A 12,196-nucleotide genomic window follows, 5' to 3' on the forward strand; every position below is an offset into this window, starting at 1 on the left:
TCTCACTACACCAACACCCCTTTCCCCATATACATTCATAGGACACAAATCTACAATTTAAGTAACAATTCCTTAAAGGTACATACTACCTTCCCTTTCATTCACTGAGACAGCATCAGAAGGAAAGGAATCTGTTGGAGTTGAGTTGATATAAGCTTTTCATGCTGGAATATGTGCATTCCTCCTGTGGCCGTTTAATATTATACCAGGGGATTTCATGTTTATGCACCCAATAAGCATGAAATGACACATCTCCAGGAACATAAATTGAGGGGGGAAAAAGTGTGCTGGGGAAGGGAGGGTTGCATGCTTGTAGGAAAGCACAAAATAATTTACTTTCTAATAATTAAAATTTTTATTTTTATATTTAAACAAACAGCTATCATATAGAGTAGCATGCTTGATTCTCATGGGTTCTCTTAATAAAATAAATGTTCTGTGTCCCTTGCTTTAGGGGTACTTTGATGGGAAAATCTGAGTCTTCCTCTCAGGGACCCAGACTCTAATTGAAAAAAGGGAGGAAATTCTAAGGGGAATGGACAGCTACACAAACTGTCCCTAATTTTTTTCAGCTCTCCCCTGCCCTATTCTCAGGAGCTTCAAAGCCATTACACATACAGCCCCTTTTCTGGCCCAGTTTTTCCCCAATCTGAGCTCCCCGGAACCATTAATTTATGTTCCCCAGAGATTAAAGAAAATCTGTGCTCAAATAAGATTGTAAAACACAAGGTTAATCCTCTTTAGAACATTTTAATATGCTAATGTGCATTTTGTTATGTCAAGGAAAAGGATAGCATACAGAGCCCTACCCCAAGTTTACAGGATTGCAAAAAAACCTTTTTTGGGGAAACCCCTAAACTGTGCTCAAGAGGTCAGGGCCCCCACTAGCAATTGGGGCTCCTGCCATTGGGGCTGGAGGTTCAAGACTGGGGCCTAAGAGTATAATTCTGGTCAGGCACTACTGGGTATACCTGAGTCACTTCCATAAAGCCAGGGACCTCCAGAGCCACACTTAGAGGTGCTCGGGACCATGTGATCTCAGGAATGGAACTTGAGTTGGGTGCATGCTAGAGATAGTACAGTGGTTAGAGCATACCTACCTGCTATACTATCTCTAGTCCCCACTTCCACCAAATACTTTTAAGAAAATCCTTTCAAGGGAAACTTTGTTGACCCAGGAGAACGAGAACACTATTCCAAATCTAGAAGATATCAAGCATCATCCAAAGATGTTGTGACTCCCCGTATCTACGCCTGTAAGGTAAAAGAAAAATCATCTTCTTTAATTCTCAAAATAAGAGAATTCCTCTAACATAGGAATTATCAGTTTTTATTTATGTTAAGGACTAGAGCAATAGCACAGCAGGTAGGGTGTTTGCCTTGCTTGAGGCCGACCTGTATTCGATTCCTCCATCCCTCTCAGAGAGCCCGGCGAGAGTATCCCGCCCACACAGCAGAGCCTGGCAAGCTACCCGTGGTGTATTTAATATGCCAAAAACAGTGACAAAAGTCTCACAATGGAGACGTTACTGGTGCCCACTGGAGCAAATCCATGAACAAAGGGACGACAGTGCTACAGTGCACTTATGTTAAAAATGAGAAATAACATAATTTCACTAAGATTCCACAGTTAGTAAGTAGTGGAAAAAGAATTTGAAACCATGTTGGTTTGGTTCCAAGGGCCTTTCTTTTACATAGCACAGCTGGCGAAGGAAAAAAACAGAAAGGAAAACTGGAAGAAGCTTCTGCTAAGTCTAAAGAATAGGATTTCCAGATGCCAGCCTCAAAAATAGGGAATTTGACAAAGGGGGTGAGAGAACTGAGATATCCTTTTTTGAATTGTTTCTTATTCCAGGTAATATTTTGTTTGTGGGGGGGGGACTTTGTTTTAGGGCCAGGGAGCTAGTTCAAGTAGAGGAACATATGGATTGCGGGTACAATGCCCTAAGTTTAATACACAGCACGGTATGATTCCTGAGCACCGTTTAGGTGGCCCCAGTGGCTACTCCCAGCACATCATTGCTGGTATATGTGTGGAAACAACCCTCTCAGCCCCCTACCACTGGTGAGTGTGGTCTGTGGAAAAATGTTTTTTTTTGCTTTGTTTTTGGGGTCAAACCCGGTGATGCTCAGGGGTTCCTCCTGGCTCTGCTCTCAGGAATTACTCTTAGCGGTGCTCCTATGGGATGTTGGAGATTGAACCCAAGTGAGTGCAAGGCAAATACCCTATCCACTGTGCTATTGCTCTGGCCCTGAAAACCACTTTTAAAAATTCTTTCTGAAATAATTATTTTCAGCCAACTGCATGGAATTCGAACATAACACAAGCTTTCAATTTATATTCGCTTTATATATTCTGCCCACACATGGTTCAAAACATTAAAAACTGAAGGTTTTAGGCCTAGAGAAATGGTACAAGAATTAAGGCACTTACCTTGCATGCAGTCAACTCTCATTCCATCTCCAACGCTGCAACACTATTTGGTCCCCCAAGGGTCGCTCCTGAGCACAGAGCTGGGAATAACCCCTGAGCACTGCCAGGTGTGGCCCCCAAACCAAAACCAACCCACAAAATAAACTTGAAGTTTTTTTCCTATGGGACCATTCAAGGAGTGGAATTATACACTTTCCTTAAGCCATTATGAAATTCAGTCAGTAGCACAATTAGTGAGTGTGTACTTTGTTAGCCTGAGAAAGCATCTTATTAAATATATATATGTGTGTGTATACATAAAATGTTGTTTCATGTGCATTTTATTCATTACTTCTAAAACCCTAAACAATTTTTTGACCTTCACAAGCTTTTTTTAATTTTACACTTTTATTTTACTGGACAACTGAAATAACTGTATCATTCCAGTTATTGAATATCTGACATTGAAATATTGAGAAATATATCAATATTAAGAAAATAATGGGAAATGTATTTGTTTTAAAACTAAGAACAGTTTTCTTGGGTAGAATAAACTAAGTGATATCAGTTAACCAGCCCATGGTTTTATTCCCATGTCTTTTACTTTTCTTCTCCACTCACACTTTTGCATGATGAAACCTTGAGTTAGCTGTGACCAGGACCTTATTAATAGTCACAGCAATTGGCCACTGTCATATCCTAGCCAGTGACAGCAGAGCGTGTTGATAGCACATGGTTGGAGTGAACAACACAATACAGTATGTCTTGCAGTTGATAGTTTTCTATCACCCTTTAGGGAAGCAGATATAATAACTGTATTCTTATTCTCAAAAGAAACCATTTCTAACTTTCTTTAAAATAACTGAGAGAAACTATGGAGTTCTGGTCTCTCCTACTGAGTCACTTTGGGCAGGTCACATAGCCTTTAATGTTCTCTATTTTTTATTTATAAAATGAGACTTGGAGTCACTGGAAGTATTCTGAAATTTCTACAAGTTCCAAAATTCTACAACCAGTTCTCCAAAGGGTACTAAATATCTGTTATCTCCCCTGATAAATATCTGTCATCTTACTCCTTGTTTTGAATTTGTGAAAGTTTTCAAATAAAATTCGGAGTAATGAAGAACGATATAATAGGGTCCAATTTTTTTAAAAAAAGATATCCTACTTTTATCTATGTGGCAAGTATTGTTAAACATTGTATCATACTTATTTTTATAAGCAACCTGGATAAGAAAGTACCATTCTTCCCAGAGTATATTCATTTTTTTTTTACATAGCTCTTATGGGAAAATCTGAGATATATGGTAGATATCCTTATATCTGAAATGCATTTCTACCACACAAAGTGCCCTTTATTTATTTAATTATACAATATTTAACAAGCTTTTCTTAGCAAATCATTTTCATTGCGCTTCTTTTATAGTGTCAGATGTCATTATTAAAGTATAAAACCTATCAAGAGCCCATTTAAAAGCTATAATTTTAGCTGTTTTCTTCCACACTTGTCAGTAGGTCCCACTGTTTTTGTGGATTTTTCTTTTTTTTTCTTTTTGGGTCACACCCAGCGATCCACAGGGGTTACTCCTGGCTAATTCACTCAGGAATTATTCCTGGTGGTACTCAGGGGACCATATGGGATGCTGGGAATCGAACCCTGGTTGACCGTATGCAAGGCAAACACCCTACCCGCTGTGCTATCACTCCAGTCCCAGTAGGTCCCACTTTTGCATCTGATAATTGAGAAAGAAGGTGTAACATAAATTCTTCCAAACAGTTCCACCATAATATGTAAACTAAGTACAGGGGTGAAAAGAAACTTTCCTCTTCTCATTCTAAGTTCTTCTTCCGTTTTTCTAGGACTCAAATCAATGTCAGGCAGATTAGCAGAAGAGAATAAATGTAATTACATATTTATGGATAGTCCACATGGATGTTATTTATGAAGAAAAGTTTATTTATTCTAAAAAGCAAAGGGCACTTATCCTGAGCTAAGGAATGAGAGAGGGGTCAGCAGTTTCAAGAAGGCAGAAGAAAGACTCATGTGATCAAGAGGATAGGAAGCAGTTGTTTGTATATGTATGTTTTCCCCATCATGTAGTTTAGTTTCTTCAATGGGTTATTTCTGGGGCCAGGGATATAATTCAAAAACTTGGCATACATGTGGAGTCACGCCAATTACAAGCCCTAGTAATTTGCCCTTTCCATGTGCCCAGCAGTGCTGATATAGTCCTGGTGGTTCTGTACTACCAAAGAAGCCCTCCCCCCCAATTAAAAACAACCTATTTCTAATAACAGTACTAAATCTGGGTAATACCCTCAATTTTCATTCCAGGTAGTTAAAAGAATAATATTTTTTTCCATGAATTTACAGGCCTCTACTGAATTTAGTGTGAAATAATCCCAAGTAGAAGATCTTGGAAAGGATTGTTCTGAAAAGCTTTAGGAGGCTTTCATAGGCCAAGACATTGTCCTTGAAGTCACTCTTTCCAGTGAGTTGTCTCCACCCTGAGCTCTCACCCACAGTCAGAAGGGTAATAGCCAGTTATTACCCTTTTCATTTGCATAGCAAAGAACTTCAGCGAGGTGGACTTGTTATCCTGACGGTGAGCTGAGAAGCATGAAAGATAGTCTACAGCCAAAGTTAAGGATGATGGATAGCAGTCCACTTAGAGCTCTCATAAGCAATGTGATCTTTGGAAAAGTCTTCATGCTTAAGAGATGGCTGTTTTTTGCTTAAACATTTTGAGCATTTGTAGCCCTCACATTGAATAACTCACTGTCGATTTTCAGAGTAACTATCAATTAGGTATTAATATTTGTATAGTACAGTCTTCCTTCTTTTAAGTACATGAATATATCCCAATAAATTTCCAACATTCAAGTTCTAAAGTCTAATTCAATTGCTATTCCCCAATCTCAGAACTTAGGCAATAGTTATTATTCATTTGAAATATGTCTTCCAGAATTTTCTATGCATGCCAAAGTGTTAGTGCAGAAGGTAGGGCATTTACTTTGCACACAACTAATCTGGGTTCAATTCCTGGCATCCCATATCATTCCCTGAGCCCCACCAGGAGTAATTCCTGAGTGCTGAGTCAGAAGTAACCCCCTCTGAGCATCACCAGGTATGATTCACAAAGAAAAAAAACAACCAGAATTTCCTATGTATTTCCATATGTATATTTTCACATATCAAATCAAATATAGATTCGATATGCCAAATACAGTAACAATAACAGGTCTCATTCCCCTGACCCTGAAAGAGCCTCTAATCACTGGGAAAGATGAGTAAGGACAGGCTGCTAAAATCTCAGGGCTGGGACAAATGGAGACTTACTGGTGCCCACTGGAGCAAATTGAAGAACAACGGGATGACAATGACAGTGATATTTTCACATATATAAATATGTATACACAAACATGTTGAAAAGAATGAGTTTAGAATTTTTTTAATTCCTCAGATTTTTTAAGAAAATCTGGAGATGCTTTAAACTTTCCATATAAGCAGATATTATTTTCATTTCATGCATTACTTTTTAAGCTGCAATATGAATGTTTTTGGCCCATAAAATCATTCTTCCTTTGCTAGACATTTAGACTGTTTCCTTCTCCTCTCACCCCTCCATGATAAAGAACAGTACATTGGACTTTCTACCATGTGTGTCTTTAGTCATGTGCATTATTTCAGTTTTCTTTGATTATAATTTCAAATGAAATATTTTAATTAACGATTTTTTTAAATTTTGGAGTCACACCCTAGCCGTGCTCAGTGCTTGCTCCTGGATCTGTACTCAGGGATCACTTCTGAAGGGTTTGAGGGACCGTATATGGTGCTGAGCATTAAAAGACGCCAGCTGCATGCAAGACAAGCACCTTAACCCTTGTACTATCTCTCTCACCCCTGAAATTTAATTTTAGTACATAGCCAATTTGTCTTCCAAAGTTACAGTACCAATTCATTCTTTCCACCAGGAGAATCAATACTTGATATTATCAAACAAGTTAAGTCAATCTAAGGGATAAAAAGGTTATCTCATCCTTGATTCCAATCATTCTTCTTGGGGTTAGACCTGATCACCACAAATTCTGGTCTCCATCCTATACTTATGGGAGGCTTGGCAAGAGTCTTTCTTCTAATAAATACTTCTCATGAATAAATGGCCTTAGTAACAACGCAAGTTAGATTTTCTTTTGGTCTCCCGAACAGTATTCAGAAAACCCAAGGGCTAGTCTGGCAAGCACTGATGGTTTCGTGCTTGGACCTAGGGTTATAGTTGCAGTGCTGCTGGCTACACAGAAAAGTGCTGAGGTGGGGTGCAGATGTGTGCCAGAGATGGAGCTCAGTTCCCTGTATATGCAAGAAATGCACCACTGGCCACTGACTATCTCCTGGAATCAAGGACCAATCTTACATCACAGCCTTGTTTCTGATTACATAATAAAAGACTATAGAGCAATTTATAAGTTTATATGTACAATTGTGTGTGTGTGTCTGTGTGTATGTGTGTGGTGCCAGAGACCAAACTCGACCTCATTCATGACAGGCTCTCCCTTTGAACCACATTCCTGGTCCAAGGTAGCAGAGCAATTTAAAGAAGTAGGTAACATAATAATTTTTAACTATATTAAAGGCCATGGCCATGGTCTTGCAGTAATGACTTGCTGACATTTGAAAAATATCATGTTCTGGCAAAAACAAAAGCCAACACCACTCATTTATGCTAATTATTATTTGGCTCATCTCAGTATCAAAGAACTCTTCAACTAACAAATACACAAAACTCTTCTGAAAGGCAATGTGGTATGGCTGTTCAGGGAAAATGATATGCCAGAATTCTACAATAAACTTCATTTAAGTTAACTGGAACAACATTCAGGCATGGGTGTATATTTATGGATCTGAAAAGGCAGATATTGCAGACATTAAGCAGGTCAAGTTTTAGGTTGATAGAGATCTTCCTAAAGCTTTTCTTTCTTTTTTTTTTTCAAAGCTATGTGCATATGTATAACACCTACATTTACTTAAGAATGTGCTTGTTGCCTGTTAGAAAAACACTTTGCTCATTTTCTCTACCTTGTAATGAATTTCTTTTTTATCTAAGTTTGGTTCTGTGGCCAGTACTAGTATTTTGTTTACCAAATATGACATCTCTGAGGAGGACGTTTAGTTCTTAAATTCTTGAGCAAGTACCTAACACCAACATTTCTGAATCTCGATTTTCTTTGAAATGAAGTTGAGTCTCAGGTTGTCAGGGATGAAAATATGTGATCTTTAAGTTTGAAATGGGAGCTTTAATTATTATTAAGTAAACATATTAATTTTAAAAACATTGTTAAATACCTATACATATTTGAGACTCACATATTCACCAATACCTTGTAAGATACATACTGTTCCCAAAAGGAAATGGAGAAACTGAATGCTATGTTGAAGGTAATCCACTCACCTAGCACCAGGAACAAAACTGAAACAAAATCATTCTGAATCTAAAATTCAGACTGTTTCTGGCATACAGCCTGTCCTTATCATTTGACAGTATAACACACTGTCAGTTCCCTGTATATGTGCCTACCCACTAGGCACTTAATAACTGTATCTTAAGTGACCTTATAAATGAAAGTTTGTGTTGTGTTTAAATGCAAATGTTGACTACCAGAGATGTCACTTATTTTAAATATGCAAGCATTTAAGCCCTGTTATCAATTAGGTCAACATCCTGCTTCATAACAGATCAGGGTTCACTGCCGACAAGACAGCATCTGCCCATGGGTGATGCACTGGAATTTGGATTCACAAAATGAACAGTAAGACAGACAAAACAACTAGAAGTTGCTATTCTGTGCAGTTTCCCCAGGCTGATGCCAGGACACATTCTGGGGAGATGCGATAACAGCACATTTTACATCTTCATGTGTTGAAGCCAATAAATCTTAGTCCTTTCAGAGCCACAGTCCTGCATTGGGGTAAAATTGCAGCCATTGATCTACCATTCAATTCCGGCTTAACTTTCTGCCTTCTTTCCTTCCCATGTAACTTCCTTCTATTTATATTTGGGTCACTGGGTGGCAACATGCAAAGAAAATCAAATGCGGGGGGTAGGGGGAATGATAGGAACAGTCAATAAGCTAGAAGTTTGGACTTTTTGCTATTTAAATAGAGGTTGGAAAAGAAGGATTTCCTAGCAATTGCATATTATATCCTGGAGGCAGCTGTGAGATATGAACCTAGCTGTGACTACTCACTTAGAGTTGAACTAAAAAATATCATTTTATCAAAGATAATTGAGTCATACCAATTCAGAGGACTAGAACCAGGAACCAACAAAGTCAGGCTTGGTTATTTTATAGGCTGAGAAACAAATCCAGACATAGGGGATAGCTGAGATTCAAACTCAGAACTCTATCCTCAGTTCAGATCTAGGAAACTCTTACTTTTTTTTCATTTATTTTGCAATACCAGAAATCAAACACAAGGCCTCACACATGCAAGGCAAGTGCTGTAGGATCCAGTGCCATTCATTCAGATCTCTCTGTCCCAGTACTCTGCCTTTGGCCACCATCTTCTCTCAGCTATCATTCAACACATCTGAAGGCATGGACAGGACAAAGCTCAATATTTTACTAGTTCTTTCTGTTTTCTTAGACAAAAACAAAGTCATATCTCCCATGATTGAGGACATCCCATGTAAGAACTTTCGCAGACACGTTTGTTAGTTGCAGCTACTATGTAATGTCACTAGGATGGATTGCATGAGAGCAAAGGAACGGAAAAGTTAACAGGCAAAAAAAAGAACAGAATATCTGATCCTGCTTGGAAGAAGGGCTAACTGCCAGTCATGTCCTACTCTCAGAATACTTGTGACATCATGACATATCCAAAAGTCTCAGTTTTCTCTCTAACGAACTCTTTTGTTAGGAGTGGGTAAGATCATTACCTATATCAGAGAAGATTTTTTTTTTTTTTTTGCTTTTTTGGGTCACATCCGGCGATGCTCAGGAGTTACTCCTGGCTCTGCACTCAGAATTACTTCTGGCGGTGCTCAGGGGGCCATATGGGATGCTGAAAATTGAACCCAGGTCAGCCTCGTGCCAGGCAAACGCTCTACCCACTGTGCTATCGCTCCATCCCCCTCAGAGAAGGTATTTTGAAGTATAATTTAAGTGATCAAACCAAGCAAATTTCAGGGAGAAATAAAAGCTCTACACTCTCAAGGATCCTGATTCATTTCTGTGCCCGGACAATTGTGTGCCTAGACACAAACCCTTGAATAACCTTAAATCAAAGGGTCATAGGCTGTAACTGCAGAGCTGGCCCTGATCAAGTGTCCTAATACAAGTTGTATCAGTGTGCTACTGATGCCAGAGAGAAACCAGGGGTGTTTTTTCATTGTCAGGGGCATTTAACAATCCCAAACTAAATGGCAAAGAAAGTAAAGTTTATTTTGGAGTTTTACATTATCCAGACTTTTTTTTCTCCCTTTTTTGTAATCTCCTGCTTCTAGGGAGATTTCTCCTTGTCCCAAGCACTTAGGGACCTCAGGCCCCTGACATCCAGACAGAGCCATGTGCTCTCTCTACCTTCTGTTTCTTCTAAGCCTGTCCTCTAAAGCGAACCAGACTCCCCTTCCTTCTTCTTACAGTTCAGGAGATCAAAAATCAGATATATGACCAAAGGAATTTAAGCTGTAATTACTGAGAAATGCTATCATTTAACTCCTCCTACCCCCCAAAGCTATGCATTGCACAAGGTCAGTTGACTTACCCAAAAAGAATTCTTTAAGACACAGGAAAGGTGCTTTTGAGTTTAAGCATTAGATCTCCTTGGGCACTTTTCTCCTAACTGAAACCCCAACCAGTAAGATGTTCTTTCTAGTGATTCATTTTCATTTTGCTGTCCTACACGAGTTAGTTTCTTTCACTCCATCCAATGGGAGTTTCTTCTTATTTAAAGTATTTAATAAACTAGCTAACAGAGATTTTTTGATTCTGCTTGAAGGATGGGTTCATTTATCCTAGTGCTAAGTGCCAGATTTGGGTTATTTACTCCTGCCCACAACCCTCTCAAGGAGGTTCCATCACAATTTCATTTTGAAGCAAACAGGATTAGAATAGTTAAGAAACTTGCCCAAGGACATAATAGGGAGCCATAATAGGGAGCCAGGCTATGAGTCAGATCCAAATCCCTCAGATTCCAAAGCCCAGGTTCAGCCATTGCATGACAGTGAAAAAAGTACTCATTCCCACTTACTACTTAGGATTATTTATTTGCTCAAAGCTTACGCCTGGCGCTGCACTCAGGGATCAGTCCTGGCTGATGTGGGGACCATATCATTTGCCATGGAAGGAACCCTGGTGAGACATGGGGAAGAAGGGCCTTACCTCCTCGACTATCTATCTCTCCCGTACCCAGAAGCTCAATTACTAGCTCTACCACTGAGAGAAATGACTCACCAGTTTTTATCCATTTAATATTAGACAAGAGGTGGAGAAATTATTTCTTTGTCTTTCCAAAATTCCTTCCATGCTTATCATGTGTAGTTAAAGTGAGAACTAAATGTAAAAAGTGAACTCTAAAATGTATCGAACTGTTTTTTATTGACATGTATATGGTGCCTGTTCATTTTTTAATCAAAAGAATTTTATTTCTGCTTAGATGCAAATTCTACCCAAAAAAAAGTAGACTTGTTGTACCATAGATAATAGTAAACTAGGTCTCTTAATGTCTTTCTTTCACTCAGGCTTTCAATAAATACTTATTGAATCAATGAATAATAGCATTTTGCCTGAAAAACAGAAAAGGAATAACAGTTGAAGGAAGAGGCTTTGTTTATTGAGAAACTGTAACTAGTATGAAGAAATGCTACTGACCTTTAGATATTCTTTTTAAGCCTTAACTAGCTAAATTTTAATAAGATATGCTCTGGTGAGATATTAAAATGAATGACATTGTGTTAGTGTTTCACAAAGCAACAGGGTTTGCAAGGTTTGACTTGTAGCTGTAGTTTGACCTATGTTTAGTTCCATGTAGGCTTGCTAAAGCTACCTTAATCCCACTTGAACTTCTGTACCCCATTTCTTTGTGATTTGCACATCTTTAAAAATATGGCTGTGTGGAGAGTGTTGTGTGTTTAGTCCAGTTCCTTCCCTGCTTCCCCGCCACCCCCCAATTTTCTATTTTCATTTTTCACCCTCCCCTCTTCTACCTGGCATGTTTCCCAAGAAGTGCTTCAGTTGCAAAGAAGGAAAATACTGACAGTGCATAATTTAAATGAGAGAGATGTGCCATGCCACATTTTCATTAAAATTACAGAAAAATCCAAGCTGTGTGGAGTTTAAGGGAGATCAGAATAGAGTCCAAAGTGCTATCATTACATTTTGTAGTGTTTTTTTAGCTCAATAAAGCAGCTGTCCTATATTTGCAAAATAGCTTGGAAATCGTTGGTCGTGGAAAAGGGAAGATGCACACTGTTTTTTTTCTTTCTTCATTTCAGTTTAGAGTTCTCAACTAGTTACAAGAATTTTTAAAAAATCAAAGCACATAATTCCTATAATTTCAATTAGCATCTACATATCAAACCAAGAATATGTTGAGAGGAACTTCTAAAAGTAGCCTAGAACAGAGCCTTGCTAACAGATGAACAAATTACCTGCACGTCAAACACTCCTCTGACAAATAAGCTTAATAAAACAATGGTCAGCGGCCATTGTTAATAATGGTGTTGCCAAAAGAAAGTTTAGCGAATTTCTACAATGCAATGAAATATACATGTGGTTCTGAAA

General features: G+C 38.5%; 2 protein-coding genes across 2 annotated transcripts in view; one reads left to right on the forward strand and one right to left on the reverse strand.

Moving 5' to 3' along the window:
• The window catches only part of ADGRL2 (adhesion G protein-coupled receptor L2), a 569,912-nt gene that overhangs the window by 226,244 nt on the left and 331,472 nt on the right, over window positions 1-12,196 (forward strand). The gene's annotated exons all lie outside the window — the stretch shown is intronic.
• Window positions 1,121-12,196, reverse strand: part of LOC129404959 (translation initiation factor IF-2-like) — a 157,430-nt gene continuing 146,354 nt past the window's right edge. The window contains exon 4 of the mRNA XM_055139879.1: window positions 1,121-1,254. Coding sequence (XP_054995854.1) covers window positions 1,220-1,254 — 35 coding nt within the window. The 3' untranslated portion in view covers window positions 1,121-1,219. The remainder of the gene's footprint in view (window positions 1,255-12,196) is intronic.

This window comes from Sorex araneus, chromosome 5 (genome assembly GCF_027595985.1).
Source record: "Sorex araneus isolate mSorAra2 chromosome 5, mSorAra2.pri, whole genome shotgun sequence".
Taxonomy (NCBI): Eukaryota; Metazoa; Chordata; class Mammalia; order Eulipotyphla; family Soricidae; genus Sorex; species Sorex araneus.